The sequence below is a fragment of the Pagrus pagrus genome (genome assembly GCF_965226575.1).
Source record: "Pagrus pagrus genome assembly, chromosome: 24".
Taxonomy (NCBI): domain Eukaryota; kingdom Metazoa; phylum Chordata; class Actinopteri; order Spariformes; family Sparidae; genus Pagrus; species Pagrus pagrus.
Genome location: NC_140206.1, coordinates 4,670,832 through 4,685,651, shown reverse-complemented (window position 1 = coordinate 4,685,651; position 14,820 = coordinate 4,670,832). Strand labels below are relative to the sequence as shown.

General features: G+C 42.6%; 2 protein-coding genes across 4 annotated transcripts in view; one reads left to right on the top strand and one right to left on the bottom strand.

Annotated features, from left to right (window-relative positions):
• col5a2b (collagen, type V, alpha 2b) overlaps positions 1 to 14,817 on the bottom strand; it is a 36,851-nt gene extending 22,034 nt beyond the window's left edge. For 2 of the 3 annotated variants that reach the window (XM_084346733.1, XM_084346734.1), the window contains exon 1: positions 3,055 to 3,259. In XM_084346733.1, coding sequence (XP_084202859.1) covers positions 3,055 to 3,148 — 94 coding nt within the window. In that variant the 5' untranslated portion in view covers positions 3,149 to 3,259. Of the gene's footprint in view, positions 1 to 3,054; positions 3,260 to 14,735 lie in introns of those variants that run through there. The other variant, XM_084346735.1, reaches the window with a different exon arrangement.
• On the top strand, positions 6,843 to 13,706 carry pjvk (pejvakin). The gene is made up of 6 exons (XM_084346773.1): positions 6,843 to 7,231; positions 7,823 to 8,018; positions 9,164 to 9,305; positions 9,457 to 9,574; positions 13,034 to 13,177; positions 13,254 to 13,706. The coding sequence occupies exons 1-6, from the start codon at positions 7,021 to 7,023 to the stop codon at positions 13,562 to 13,564; spliced, it is 1,122 nt and encodes a 373-aa protein (XP_084202899.1). The 5' UTR covers positions 6,843 to 7,020; the 3' UTR covers positions 13,565 to 13,706.
• Positions 14,818 to 14,820: the final 3 nt, after the last annotated feature.

Here is a 14,820-nt window from a genome sequence, read left to right as displayed (position 1 = left end):
GCTCTCTGACCTTGTGGTTTGCAGACGCCTAAAACCTCCTCAGCTCAGGTTTATTATAAAACAACAGTCCGCCCACGTAAACTGCACCCCAGGGGGTCCCAGGACGGGTCAAAAGATGATTAATAAGCATTTTTCATCAACTATTTCACAGCCAAGTTATAAGACAATCACAAAAAACACTAAATTATGTTTATTTTTTCTATTTCTGTCAAGAAAAAAACTTAAATTAGAGGTAATTTTTGCTGTTTGCTGACAGAATATGTGATGCTTTCACCTCCTCAGGCCTAAATCCTTCAACTGAAACTATTTAAGAGTTGGGAATCACTGCAGTAATTCCCCGATTGATAGTCCATTAAATCCAATATTGTCTCATCTTATTTAACCCTGTAAGATACAGATAAACTGAAGTCTGCCTGTTTCAGTTCCTCCCATCTAAAGTCATACAAACAAACACACTTTCTCATACTCAGAGCCAAGAACAGCATGCTAAACACCAAAATGGCCACTCATCGTCTTAACACGCTGACAGCCGAGGTCGTAAATCTGTTTCCTTCACAACAACAACCGACATGCTCGTCTCTGAAACAAACAAACCGTCTGAATTCAGGTTTAAATGACACTCGGGACTCTCACAAGTGATGAGATGATTCATGGGACAGGACAGCAGATAAAAGGTGAAGCTACAGAAAGGTATGCTTGTTTAATCTTCACCATTTTTGTGTCAATTAGTGGGTAATTTCACTTCCTGGACTGATTAATTACTCGTGTTTCAACCAATATGTAACAAGTGACACATGCAGATTGATCTTGAAGTCTAATAAGCCAAAAAAAACTTTAATTTCGAGAGTAAGATGAGAAGATTGATACCAGTTTCATGTCTTTAGGATACTGCTAACAGCCTGCTAGCGTAGCTTAGCAAAATTACTGCAGGCGATGGGAAAACGTTAACGTTAGCTGAAGCTCTGCGAGTGTTAATGCACCAGGAAATAATGCTAGCAGGTGGTTTTGTTACCATTTGACAAAAACCAGGCTAACCACCCTTTTCCATTCTTTATGCTAAGCTAATTGTGAGGATGACACGAGCCCTTTTCTCACTGTTAGGGTTAGCTGTTACCCTAATTCTTTATAGGGAGATCATTTTTAAACTTGAGAAAGTCGCAGTTTGTCGCGCAAGTGACGTCTCGTTTAACGCTCAACAAATCCATGTACAGTCGTTCCTGTGAGTTCATTGACTAATTTTCCTTTCACATAACTGCAGATAACGCCGACAGACTAGCTGCATGTTAGCAACGATGTAGCTTACCGACTCTTTTCACACAAAACTAAACTAAAACTTACCTATCTTTACAATAAACTGTGACTGTATTAACTTGTAAAATTATCTTTAATTGACTAACATCATATGTGAAACTAATGGCACAGTTCAAGCAAGATTAAAAAATTACGTGTCTCTTGCCATCAACCACGGTCCCATGAAGAAAGGGCGGGACTTCGTCTCTTTATGCTAAGCTAACGACTGCTGGCAAAAGCTTCTTATTTAGCATACAGTCAAGAGAGTGATATAGATCTTGTCACTGGTGGACATAACTTGTTGAAGTGCCTGATCTTCACTCATGACTTCCTGTGCACTGGTGCCCCACCGCATACAGTTGGTGCCCCTTTTATTTTTTGGCCCCTGGCCCTCAAACATCTGGAGTCTGCCACTGGATCTTCTCATCAAACTCCTACATATTTCTTTACTTGTACTAAACTTATGACTGTTAATTAACTTTTTATTTTTTTATATATGTCTTTTGTAATATTCCACTGTTGGATGAACAAGAGTCAACTTTTCATTGCTTGAATCACACCTCTTCCTCAGTGTTTGGCCTGTAGTGACACACCTGTCGATCAAGAATGAGTTCAGCACTGAAAAGACACATAATCATTCCCAGAAACAGACACTACACATGTCATAACCTTTAAGTATCTCTGGACATCTGTAAGTCTTTCTTCTGTTGCTGCTTCACTGGAGGTGAACTTGGATGGAGGCGAGCGAAGGCATATTTCATATCCAGCATCCTTTCATTCTGGGTGTGTCTTGTCTGCCTCTGGCCCGAAGTCTGACCAAAATTAGTGGCCTGCTTTTGTCCGTCCCATCTGCGAGGCCACATCATTATAGCCGTGGCACCCAAAACCCCGTCATTCAGCCTCGACCTCGCACTGAAATAGCCCAGCCAGCCCTACGCATGCTTTAGTGAGCACTGCAGCCTGTAGGGGGGGAAGATATTTTTGACCCAGGATCACATCCACTGGGACATTTTGTTTTAGTTCGGCCACATCTCCGTCTGTGAGAAATCGTTTCAGTCTCGGCATTGTGAGGCCAATTTAGCTTCAAGGTTTCAAGGCGATCTGAGCTCGCTTTCACTCTCCCCATCTCTGTTTGATTCCTGAAAGGTTTTGCAGCTACTCTTAATCATCACTTAGCAGCGTCACGAACACGAAAGTGGTGCCTCGTTAGGGCGTAATAAACCTTTCTGGTCCAGGTCGTGGGTGTGATTTATACCTTTAGCTCCCAAAACCACAAGGCCAGTGCGGTCCAGTTGCTTGGTAGGCAGAGTAGTTTCACTTAAAACCTTAAAACACGAAAGAGATGAGCAACTTCCCAAACCCACTTCCTAAGAGAGATATCATAAACAAGGAATGGGAAACACAAACACACCTGCAAAAACACGTCACTTTCGTAAGAAAATACAGATGGAAATGTGTTGTCAGGGCTTGGTAAGCCAATCATAAATCTTTAAAAGGAGGAAAATCTGGAGGAAACATTGGTGTCAAGAGTTAAACATAAAACAAATGTGAAAAAAAGTAAGTTTTCCAGTTATTTAACGAACTGTTTATACATGTTTATTTCACCATAAACGCCCACAGAAACACAAGCAAGCCAACGTATTTTTGTGACCCCTTTTGTTTTTCCACTTTTTGCATAAACCTGTCAGCAACTCCAACATATCAGGTATCAAAACCAGTCAGAGGACAGCAGGAGAAAGTCAGATTTGTCCGGTTGTCACTCACCTTTCTTGGCATCTTCTTGGCAGGTCACGGCGATCGCCTGAGCCAAGGCGATGACCAGGCAGACGGTAATCCTAGAGCGTAACGAGGGGTCCATGTCTGGATGCCAGACATGCAGCGTCCTCACAAATCAGAGAGAGCCCGACCCCGAGCTACAGCATCCAGGCCGAAAAAATCCAAATATCCCTGAGTGGAACAGGCTCCTGGATGAGCGATCACTGCAAACTGAAACAAGCTCCCCTCCACCTCTCTCCCTCCTTCTCGCTCTCTCCTCCTCCTCCTCAATCATCTTTTTTTTTCTCTTCTTGCTTTATTTCAAGGCCAACCTCCTCCTCAGGGCTCCTGCAATTGCCTTGAAAGATGTAGCTAATTAAAGGCTGCATTAAATTTGTCCAACCGAAAGAGACTGATGAAAGAAGACGGGCTGGATGATGCTGCCGAGGAAAAGACTTTCTAAAAGTTGAGCCTCTCTTTTCAGGATATCCACATGTTGGGTTTACACGGTTTGCTCCACCTTGACTGCTTTGTGGTTCAAGAACAACGTCTGCTTGAGTTAAACAACCAAATGTTTCATGTTCATCCTCTCATTCTAGTTTGAGCTGCTTTAAACAGTCTTTTGTTAAATAGACAACGGATTAAATGAGTGTAATGTGACAAAACCTCCTTAGCCCCATTCATAAAAATCTAAGATGGCTGCTGCATTTATTAGCACTTCTGTCACTTTATTTGGTTAATAAATCACCAAACTCAGAAGAGCAAGTACATCTTGGTTTTCACAGGTATAATGTCCAACTTCCAAGGGAAATGGAAAGCTCTCCTCAGCGCTACAGAGCATTTAACCTTTTGGCTAACTACTTTGGATTTACAGTCCAAAAATATGTGGTTAATTCTCACAGCACTCATCAACTTAGTTACCAGCAGTATGAAGGAACTGTTTTTGATTATAAATATCTGACACCCTGTAAAATATCTGTCTAAAATGGCTGACTGACAAAATAGGCAAGTAGCTGAGTAAAATAACTGGCCTTGTGGTTTTGGGAGCTAAAGGTATAAATCACACCCACGACCTGGGCCAGAAAGGTTTATTACGCCTTAACGAGGCACCACTTTCGTGTTGGTGACGCTGCTAAGTGATGATTAAGAGTAGCTGCAAACCTTTCAGGAATCAAACAGAGATGGAGAAAGTGATAGCGAGCTCGGATCGCCTTGAAACCTTGAGGCCAAATTTTGTCTCAAGACCCAAGTTTACGTATGGGTCAAAAACACTACAATGGGCAAGTCTACGGAGCTCAGCATTGATCTGAAACAAGTCAGGAAAGTCACTTGGAGCCATTTCAAAGTAGTTTCAGGTCCCAATACGAACTGCACAACCAACTGTTTGTAAGTATAAGGTGCATGGCACAGGTGTGTCACTGCCACGATCAGGAAGAAAACACCAACTCTCACCTGCTGCTGACAGAAAAAAGGCCACGCTCCAGACACAGCACCTTAAAGCTCGATGGAAGTTTGCTGCTTATCACTGAACCCACAATCTCAACAAGTAAACACACACGCTAACGTGTACGCACAAAACCTGTGCAGCATTATTCCAGATTTGGAGACTTTCCCTCGTGTCTGCTCAATGTCAACTGTTGATGATGAATTAACTCCAGCGTTTATAATGTAATGTATTGATGTTGTACCTGAAATAAAGAAACCTTTAGTTTGTTTTTCTATCTACCTGAAATGTGACTTGCTGACCTAAATCTGTTCCCTGCTCCAGCCTGAGCACTTCACAATGTGCATGTTACATTCATCTGATGTGTTTTCCAGGGCGAAGCTCTGCCAGGAGCAGACCGTCGGTCCCTGAGGTGACGTCCCCGAGGTAGAGGACTAAACAAACATCACAACTTCTCTGCTGTTGTTTCCGACACTGTATTCTTAACAAGTGTTTTTCTTTGAATTGAGCTGTAAAGCCCTCAAAGTCACATTTCTGTCAGTGTACGAGGTGGATTTCACTTGTTTCCTTGGCTGAACAACTTTGGTCAGGAAGTGTTTCAGGTGCTTGAAGAACAGACGGGTTTCCCATTAAAGAGTCAGAACCACGAGGGAACAGAAACCGAAGCAGATGGGAAGACGGTTCCTCGGTCAGATGAGGGGGTCAGCTTCTGTTCATAGTTTTTTACATGCAGTGTGATGAACTGGTGGTTACAGAAGATATCCTTTAACCAAAGGTCACTAGTGTCAAACAAAAACTGGAACAGCCGGTGTTTGTGTAGTTCCTGTTGAGATACTGAGTGTGTCTTTTTAGACTCTTATTAAAGCATTAGTACAAACTGTCAGGGGATGTATGCTGGTGTTTGATGAATACATGTTTCATATCTTTTCTAATTATCATAGCTGCACTGTAAGCTCTGACCATCAACCGTCTTTACATTATTCTGTCCTCAGTGATGAGTTGCATGCTGAAAGGTTTTGGTAAAAAGGTGAGGAGCGAGCTTTATTTCACCAAAAACCAAGACGTGCAAACACCAAAAAACAAAGTAGCAACGTAACACAAAGGCTAAACAAAGTACAACCAAAAGCAAAAGTTCAAACCAGTTAAAACACGAGGAACAAGAAAACCAGAAACATACGACTGGAGGGAACAGGCTTATAAACACAAAGGGGCTGATTACCAATAAGACACAGGTGGACACAGGAAAAGGGCGGGAAATTCACACGAAGCAATGAGGGCAAAACTTCAAAGTAAAACAGGAAAATTACAGATTCACACGCAGAAACATGAGTTATGAGAAATATGAGTCATGATTTTAGTGGGAATGGTAATTTTTGCCTCACACTATAATTAAAAAAATATAAAAATGACTTTTTGTCTGTCTGTACCAAACAAGCTTGTTCCTTTAAGTCTGGAAAATATAATTTGTTGACATGTATTTTACATTTATCAAAAAAAATTGGAGCTCCTGCAGTTTGATTATTGCACTTGGGAATATTGTGATTTCAGTATCATTTCAATTAATTGTTCTTCATTTGCATGAAACTCTAGAAAAGTTAACGATAATCCGAGTTTGACCTGCTGCAATTTGCACCAAGTGGCACTGTGGACACTCGCTGATAACGTTGGTGAACCGAGGTTGGAAAACTGAGGTTTAACCTCTTGCGATGTACGACAGTTGTTCTTGAAATTTCAAAGCGCTGGCAAGACTGCATGCAAGTGTTAACTGCAGTGTGATGAATTTTTTTTATATCCTTAAATCATGCCTCTTTTGGACTGAGCAGTAAAAAAATTACAGAGTGAAACGTATAGAAAACTAAATACTGATCTCAGCTGCTTGAAAGCTTCTTACATGTGGCATTGAAATCCTTCCAACTTACAAGTTATTTTGGGACGTATAGACTAGACAGCAGCGTAACCACAGGAGAGATCGGCCCACGAGAGCATGCAGGACACACACACTGTGAGCGGAGGAAGGTGGACATTATCCAAACTAAAAAAAGGCTGCCATGAAAAAACATTAGATCTTACAAAAAAACCACAGAGACATCCCGAAAAAAAATAATCCAGAGCATTTTTCAGGCTTTGAGACAAAGGCTTGCAGCCAAAACAGATGTTTTAGTTGAAGGGAAACATGTCCAGGACGAGATATAGACTTATAATCATAGTTCAAGCTTTAGTCAGCATGTACGCTGGTTAAAAGTGTAACACAATGCTCCTATAATTAGCCTTTTTCCACCCCATTTGCCATGTGACAGGAAGCTGCAGGCCGACAGCGACCTATCAGGTGAACACACACACCTTGTCCCGTATTCAATTACAACCACCTGCATTATTTAACATTTCACGAGTCCGAAAGAACACACTCCCGAATTAGCTTCATCATTGTTCAGCAGCTCTGAGCTCACCACACATGATGGTCCCGGCCCAGGTGACCTCTGAATAGAGGGGGATATTTTTCTACCCGGTTTGATACTCATGCATCGTTGGAAATGTTCGCAGCAGCCACCAAGAACTTTGTGAAGCAGGTGGGAGACACGGGGAGGTTGATCCCGGTACCAAGCCTGAGCGAGGCCGACCGGTACCAACCCCTAAGCCTGGTTATGAGGAAGAGGAAGAGGCATTTCTGGAAGAAGACCAAGTACGCCTCGACCCCCTTCTCACTGAAAGACATCCTGGTCGGGGAGAAAGAGATCACGGCAGGTACGGTGATGAAACAGACGTCGGAAAAAGATCAACCTGTACAAAACTTACATTTAAATGTAGCATTTTCTTAGTTTTATCCCTTTAAGAAGCTTCAAGTCTGACAAATATGACCCAAGGTTTTTTTATTATGGTTGCACCTTTCTATCAAATGGAAATTAAAATCTGAATTGATTTGTATTCTTGGTTATTTTTGGATTACCACTACAATTTAAGTGACGTATATCCGTTTTACGTTTAATTCCTGTCATCTTTACAGTAACGTTAACGCCTCAAACCAACAAAAAATGTGTGTTTTAAGCATCTCACTAGCAAGGTTAGCCAGTAAGCTAGCCTAGCTGGCTACTAAAATGAAGTAAAGCATGAAGTCTATTGGCTGTGAGGTCAAAACTTTACAGTAAATGCTGTTAATATATACAAAGCCAACGGTGACAGGTGAAGAAACTAAAGTAAGGATGAAAATGCACCGTGATCACAGAGGTTGGAGGCTAACGTAACGTAACTGTAGAGCTGACAGGAGGTAAACATAAGTGTGGTACGAGAAAATGGGTTTGTTTGAGTGTTGACCACAACCTTTCTCTCCTGAAACAGGAGTGTCTTCCTATCAGCTCCTCAACTACGAGGACAAATCAGACGTAGCCCTCAACGGTCGATTAGGAAACCAACTCATCAACGACGTGGGGTTCAACATCAGCGGGTCGGACTCTGTGGCCGTCAAAGTCTCCTTCGGCATCGTGACCAAACACGAGCTGGAGGTGCCCACCTTACTGCGAGAGCTCAACTCCAGGTGACACCACACCTACATGTGCCAACAGCTGCTCAGTGTGCCCTCTTATCTTCATCTGCTGGGAGTCAAAGCAACATCGTATCACTTAGGACAGATTAGATAAGTGCCATCTCTGCAATGTTTTATTAATAACCAAGTTAAATGATCTATTTTTGATTAATAATTTACCTTTTTGGAAAGAGAGATGTAGGTATAAGTATCTTAAGAGTGAGCAGTCATGAGCTCATTAATATATTTTATTATTTTCCTTAACAACAGCTATACGTTGATACCTGACCTCTGACCTCCTTGCGACAGAGGGAACGTGAGATGAGGGTTTCCCCGTTAGGATGAATTAATTATATGTTATTCTACGCTGGCACACATACAGGAGCTACATACATGAAGACAATGCAACACAATAAATAGATATAGATCATCTATACAACACCTATAGATGTTGTCTTCTTTGACAATAACAGGTGACAAACTTAAAGGTCTATAGTAGTTGTGTTGGAAATATTGTTTAACTTAAATTATACGTGGCATAATGACAAATGAGCTCAGAAAAGTGAGTAAGTCTACCACTAGCATGTTAGCTTGTTAGTTTTCTTGCCAAGAGTTCAGTAAAAAGATTGCACCACTTTTACGTTTAACAGTTAGCTGAGCCAGTTAGCTGAGAAGCAGCTAGCCTGGCTCTGTTTGAAGCTAACAACATCCACTCTCTTTTTGTTTTGTAACGTGTTAGCGAGTTTAGAGGTGCCGGTACTTGCCTTCTGTTAGCTTAAGACAGCTAGCTTAGCTCTTGGCAGTGAAGCAGTATAAAGCTAACAAAAGCCACATAATGGCACCTCTAAATATCACTATTTAACACTGTCTATACTGGTGCATTTGTTTGAATTTGTTTAATCTGCAGCTACAAAAGCCAAATTGTAAAAACTTCAAATTTTTTGTAACCTGTTAGCGAGTTTAGAGGTGCTGGTACTCACCTTTTTTTTTTAGCTTTAGCCAGCTAAGCTACCTGACAGCTGACTGTAGCCTCATTATTACCATACAGACCTCACAGTGTTATTTAATTTCTCATCTAACTTTTGTCTAGAGAGCTAACAAGCTAACGTTATTCCCAAAATGTCAAACTGCTCTTTTTCATGAGGATTTCTTTTCAGGAAAGTGGACCTGGATCACTGCCTGGTCCGTCAGTCCAAGGAGAGCAGACGCAGCGTACTTTGTGTTGTTGTGGAGAGCATCCGAACCACACGTCAGTGCTCTTTGACCGTCCACGCAGGGATGAGAGGCACGACAATGAGGGTAAACACACAAATAAACACTGTGTTAATTAGATCATTTTATTTTTGACATTATATTATGTGGTTTTTGACGGTGGAGACACAACCACGTTTTTCCACAGGGGCCTCCAAAATCACAATATCCGTCACTTATCTTTCTGTTAATGCTTCAGTTTCAGATCGACGACGGCAGAAATCCCAAAGGTCGAGACAAGGCCATCGTCATCCCGGCTCACACCACCATCGCCTTCAGCATCTGTGAGCTGTTTGTTCGACTGGACGGACGCCTCGGTAAGACGGATACCAACATCATTAACCATGCTTTCACCTCACCGAACTTTACTTGTTCTGACTAAATCAAATTTTAGAGCTTAAGGTGCAGAAACTGTGCCAACACAAGTTGCATTTAGAGACACTGTGCTGCCATAAATCTTCATCTTTAAGGGTCCTTGAAATCTACCAAATTTGATGAACTTCCACAAGAGTTTCCTACGTTGTAAGAAAGCTTTCGAGGCTCAGAGTCCCTCAACGCTGCTAGGAAAGACTCCACATACGACCTGTTTCCAGTTGTTTTTAAACCTCTCTCATTTCTACTTTATATCACAGACACATCTGGTAAAATCAGATGTCTGTGTGTGGTGCTAATATACCTTGGGAATGTGGTAAAGATATCCTTCTGTTGCAAACATAAAAATGACTAAATGAAGCTCTCGGTGCTGAAATTAGAAACTGCACCTTTGAGTGAAATCGTTCTGCTTTCCACAGTTTTGCTGACTCTGACTTTAATCCACTACAAACAAAGAGAGTGATTAAAGTCGACGGTGGCACTTAAAGGATGAGGAGTGTGGTTATTGTGAAAATTTAAGGCCTGAATCCCTTTATGGTTGAGAGCTGTGCCACATGAAAAGCTGTGGGTGTATCAGTTGTGGTTAACACCTGAGTCTCCTCAAGCTGTACATTTCTTATCTTACATATGAAGAATGATAATACTACAACAGCATCTACCCCCATGGACTAGAGAAGAAAAGACCTCAAAGTGTGGCCGGTTAGCTCAGTTGGTTAGAGCGTGGTGCTAATAACGCCAAGGTCATGGGTTCGACCCCCATACTGGCCAGTAGTTTCCATTTAGCTGACTTACAGTGTCAACACTGTGGAGACACCTCTGCTGCCGAGGAAGCTAGGAGGTGCTCAACAACCTCCCCTACACTGATGCCAGATCAATGTTGACTCGGCATCCAAACGGGACCCCTGGTTGATGATGAGTTCTTGACAAGAATTATGTGACAACCATTAAGATGTTGGGGGAAAAAAAGAAAGAGAATAGTAGGTAACAGGTGACCACGTGGCCTAATGGACAAGGCGTCTGACTTCGGATCAGAAGATTGAGGGTTCAAGTCCCTTCGTGGTTTGAATCTCCCTTCCTACTTCATGCAACTAGGCAGACGGTGCCCAATTCAACCAAGACTGCTTGCTAAAGTGACAGTAGAGAACACCTTGTTTTGCACACAAAGGAGCTATGGAGACCTTCAAAAATGAGCTCCACTTCCTCTCACATGCAAAGCATGAGGTCTACCATTTAAGCTAACTGCCCTCCACAGAAGCTAACCTGCAATGCAGTCACACCAAACACAAAGTCCAAAATGGAGCCCTCATCTTTGCTTCTGTCGTGGACGAATTTTCAAAAAATGTTGTCCAAGTGACCTCAAAGCGTGGCCGGTTAGCTCAGTTGGTTAGAGCATGGTGCTAATAACGCCAAGGTCATGGGTTCAACCCCCATACTGGCCAGTAGTTTCCATTTAGCTGGCTTACGGTGTCAACACTGTGGAGACACCTCTGCTGCCGAGGAAGCTAGGAGGTACTCAACAACTTCCCCTACACTGATGCCAGGTCAATGTTGACTCGGCATCCAAACGGAACCCCTGGTTGATGGTTGATGATGAGTTCTTGACAAGAATTATGTGACAACCATTAAGATTTTGGGGGAAACAAAGAAGGAGAATAGCAGACAACAGGTGACCACGTGGCCTAATGGACAAGGCGTCTGACTTCGGATCAGAAGATTGAGGGTTCAAGTCCCTTCGTGGTTTGAATCTTCATGCGACTAGGCAGACGGCTTGCTAAAGTATCACCTTGAAAAGTGACAGTAGAGAACACCTTGTTTTGCACAGAAAGGAGCTGTGGAGACCTTCAAAAATGAGCTCCACTTCCTCTCACATGCAAAGCATGAGGTCTACCATTTAAGCTAACTGCCCTCCACAGAAGCTAACCTGCAATGCGGTCACACCAAACACAAAGTCCAAAATGGAGCCCTCATCTTTGCTTCTGTCGCAAATAAATTCTCAAAGCATGGCCGGTTAGCTCAGTTGGTTAGAGCGTGGTGCTAATAACGCCAAGGTCATGGGTTCGACCCCCATACTGGCCAGTAGTTTCCATTTAGCTGGCTTACGGTGTCAACACTGTGGAGACACCTCTGCTGCCGAGGAAGCTAGGAGGTACTCAACAACTTCCCCTACACTGATGCCAGGTCAATGTTGACTCGGCATCCAAACGGAACCCCTGGTTGATGGTTGATGATGAGTTCTTGACAAGAATTATGTGACAACCATTAAGATGTTGGGGGAAAAAAAGAAGGAGAATAGCAGACAACAGGTGACCACGTGGCCTAATGGACAAGGCGTCTGACTTCGGATCAGAAGATTGAGGGTTCAAGTCCCTTCGTGGTTTGAATCTTCATGCAACTAGGCAGACGGCTTGCTAAAGTATCACCTTGAAAAGTGACAGTAGCGAACATTTTGTTTTGCACACAAAGGAGCTGTGGAGACCTTCAAAAATGAGCTCCACTTCCTCTCACATGCAAAGCATGAGGTCTACCATTTAAGCTAACTGCCCTCCACAGAAGCTAACCTGCAATGCGGTCACACCAAACACAAAGTCCAAAATGGAGCCCTCATCTTTGCTTCTGTCGCAAATAAATTTTCAAAGCATGGCCGGTTAGCTCAGTTGGTTAGAGCGTGGTGCTAATAACGCCAAGGTCATGGGTTCGACCCCCATACTGGCCAGACTTTAGCATCTCCAATTTGAACCACTTTGTTAAAAGTGCAAATCAAAAGGATTCCTGTCGGAGGTGTTTAAGCCTGTAGACTGTTGAATTTCAGGTCTCTAAGAGCAAACTTAAACCATCTCTACATCTGTCAGACAGGCTTTGAACTGTAGAAGGTGGTAGTTTACAAGACCACGTGGCCTAACGGATAAGGCGTCTGACTTCGGATCAGAAGATTGAGGGTTCGAGTCCCTTCGTGGTTGGGAAATCTTAAATGTTTGTTGTAAAGTCAAAGTTGCTCTTACTGCTGCAATGGTCTGTAGATAGAGCAGAGAATGTGGCTGTTAATGACTGTGACAACACTTAACTTATATGAGTTTTTTTTTATAAATACAGGGACCAATTATGTCTAAATTAAGGCTTGCAACATGGCCGGTTAGCTCAGCTGGTTAGAGCGTGGTGCTAATAACGCCAAGGTCATGGGTTCGACCCCCATACTGGCCAGTATTTAGTATTTAGGGTGTGGCCATTGTTGTATCAACAAGCAATCTTGTAAAGCTAGATTGAGAAAACTCAAGATTCAGGTCTTATTTGGACCCTTGGATGCTAAAGTTAGATCCACAGTATCTAAAAACTGTCCTGAAGTCGACAAGATCTCAATCTTTGGTCAACTCAAAATCTGTTTTCTGAACTGACATCTTCTTCTTCAGATATTTGTGTAGCTCCAGAGTCTCAGGGAGGGTTTGAGCGTGAGCAGATCAGGGAGCAGATCGGTGGCTTCATTGGCCACTTCTCGATGGGTCGACTGCGCCGCTTCCTGTCTGGAATTGTCTACGGAAGCCCCTTCAGAACAGGTACTCCCACAACCTTAGCTACATCATAAAAACACCTCAACTCGCTACAATTTGCCCTTTTTTTTTCTTTTTCCAGCTACTCTAGAAAACCGAACGTTTGAGGAGCTCACCCACTCCGACACCTACATGGACGACATGGTGACCGACTACTACGAGAAAGCCGCCAGCATGACGGACGTGTCCACGGCCTACCTGAGGGAAAGCTCCCACACACGGGTCAACCTCCTCAAACACAACATCCCCAAGGGGCCCTGTGCGCTCTGCGGCATGGGAAACCAGAGGAGGGAGACTGTTTACGGCTGTGTCGAGTGCTCGACCGGCGGACAGAAATACGTCCGGCTGCACGTGGTGCCTTGTTTTGACCTCTGGCACAAAACGCTGAGGTGAAGAAGAGAAGTGAAACTTTTGCTTTTTTTGGTGCGAGATACTACAAGTGTAAGTGTTTACCGAGCTGTTTCATGAGATGTATCTTCAAAATAAAAGTCATGAAAACTGGACTTTGTACTGAACCACTACACCTCAGCCAACACCTGACTGTTCCAGTAAAAGATGCAAAAATAAACTTGATGTTTTCTCTCACTTTTGGTCTAATGTGCAGTATTGTTTTCAGTTTATTGGCACCGACCCTCGTCTACACGTGCACTGTACTGTAGCTGTCAGGTGCTGAATTATTCAGCAGGGGTATTGGATGATAATGGGCCAGTGGGATCGTGTGAAGGCCTTCGGTGGCCTGGTTTAGTTTTGTTCCAAGTGTGTCATTTAGTTTGAGCAGGATTTGTTTGTTTTCACTGTGTCTCGTGTGGATATACAGGAGAAGTTATAGTAAATAGCTCTTTCTACTTTTATTCCCTTTACAAAGATTTAAAGCAAGAATATGCTACTTCTGCTAAACAGTGGCCACAATTAATTTTCCTCAATTTCCTGTGAGATGTTTGCTTCAAAGACAACAAACAAAATTTAGCAGAACAGGAGCATAAACAGATAAAGTTAGCATACTTACTCATTAAATATATTCATAATTATCTTTTCAATTGTCTATAATCACCTATGTGTGAGTTAGCTTAGAATGAGCTATGCTAATACTTTCTACAGTAGCACTTAGACATTTTTTGCATTTTTAGTGACCACCATCAGAGAAACGAGGGTGAAGCGAGGGGGATTTTGTTGGTTGCAATCTGCAATCACAATGCTAGATACCAATAAATCCTAAACACAGGAACATTAATGTCAGTTGGATAGCATCTAGCATACTAACATTACCTAGCTTTAGCCACCACAAGCTAGCAGTCATGCCGGACCAAGAAAGGCAGTTTAGAAGTTGCACAGTCTGTAATTGCTGTTAAAACTTTTAATTTAAGGTTATTACTTACTAAAACTACCGAAAAACATCGTTTGCGACAACAGGTTTAACAAAAAATTGAGCCACTTCACTTCTTGTGTGAACGTCCTATGCTAAATGTAGCTTTTTATGCTAGCTACACACACATTTAGCTGGTGTAAATTACAGGAATAGTCCTACAAAATACACAAAAACACATATTAAATTTGGTTTCTGTACCTTAGTTTGTCTTCAGTAAAGGTTGTAGTGCCATGCTGTCACCCTCCCTGCCGCCAGAGGGCGCGGTGGTTTGAGCTCAACTTAC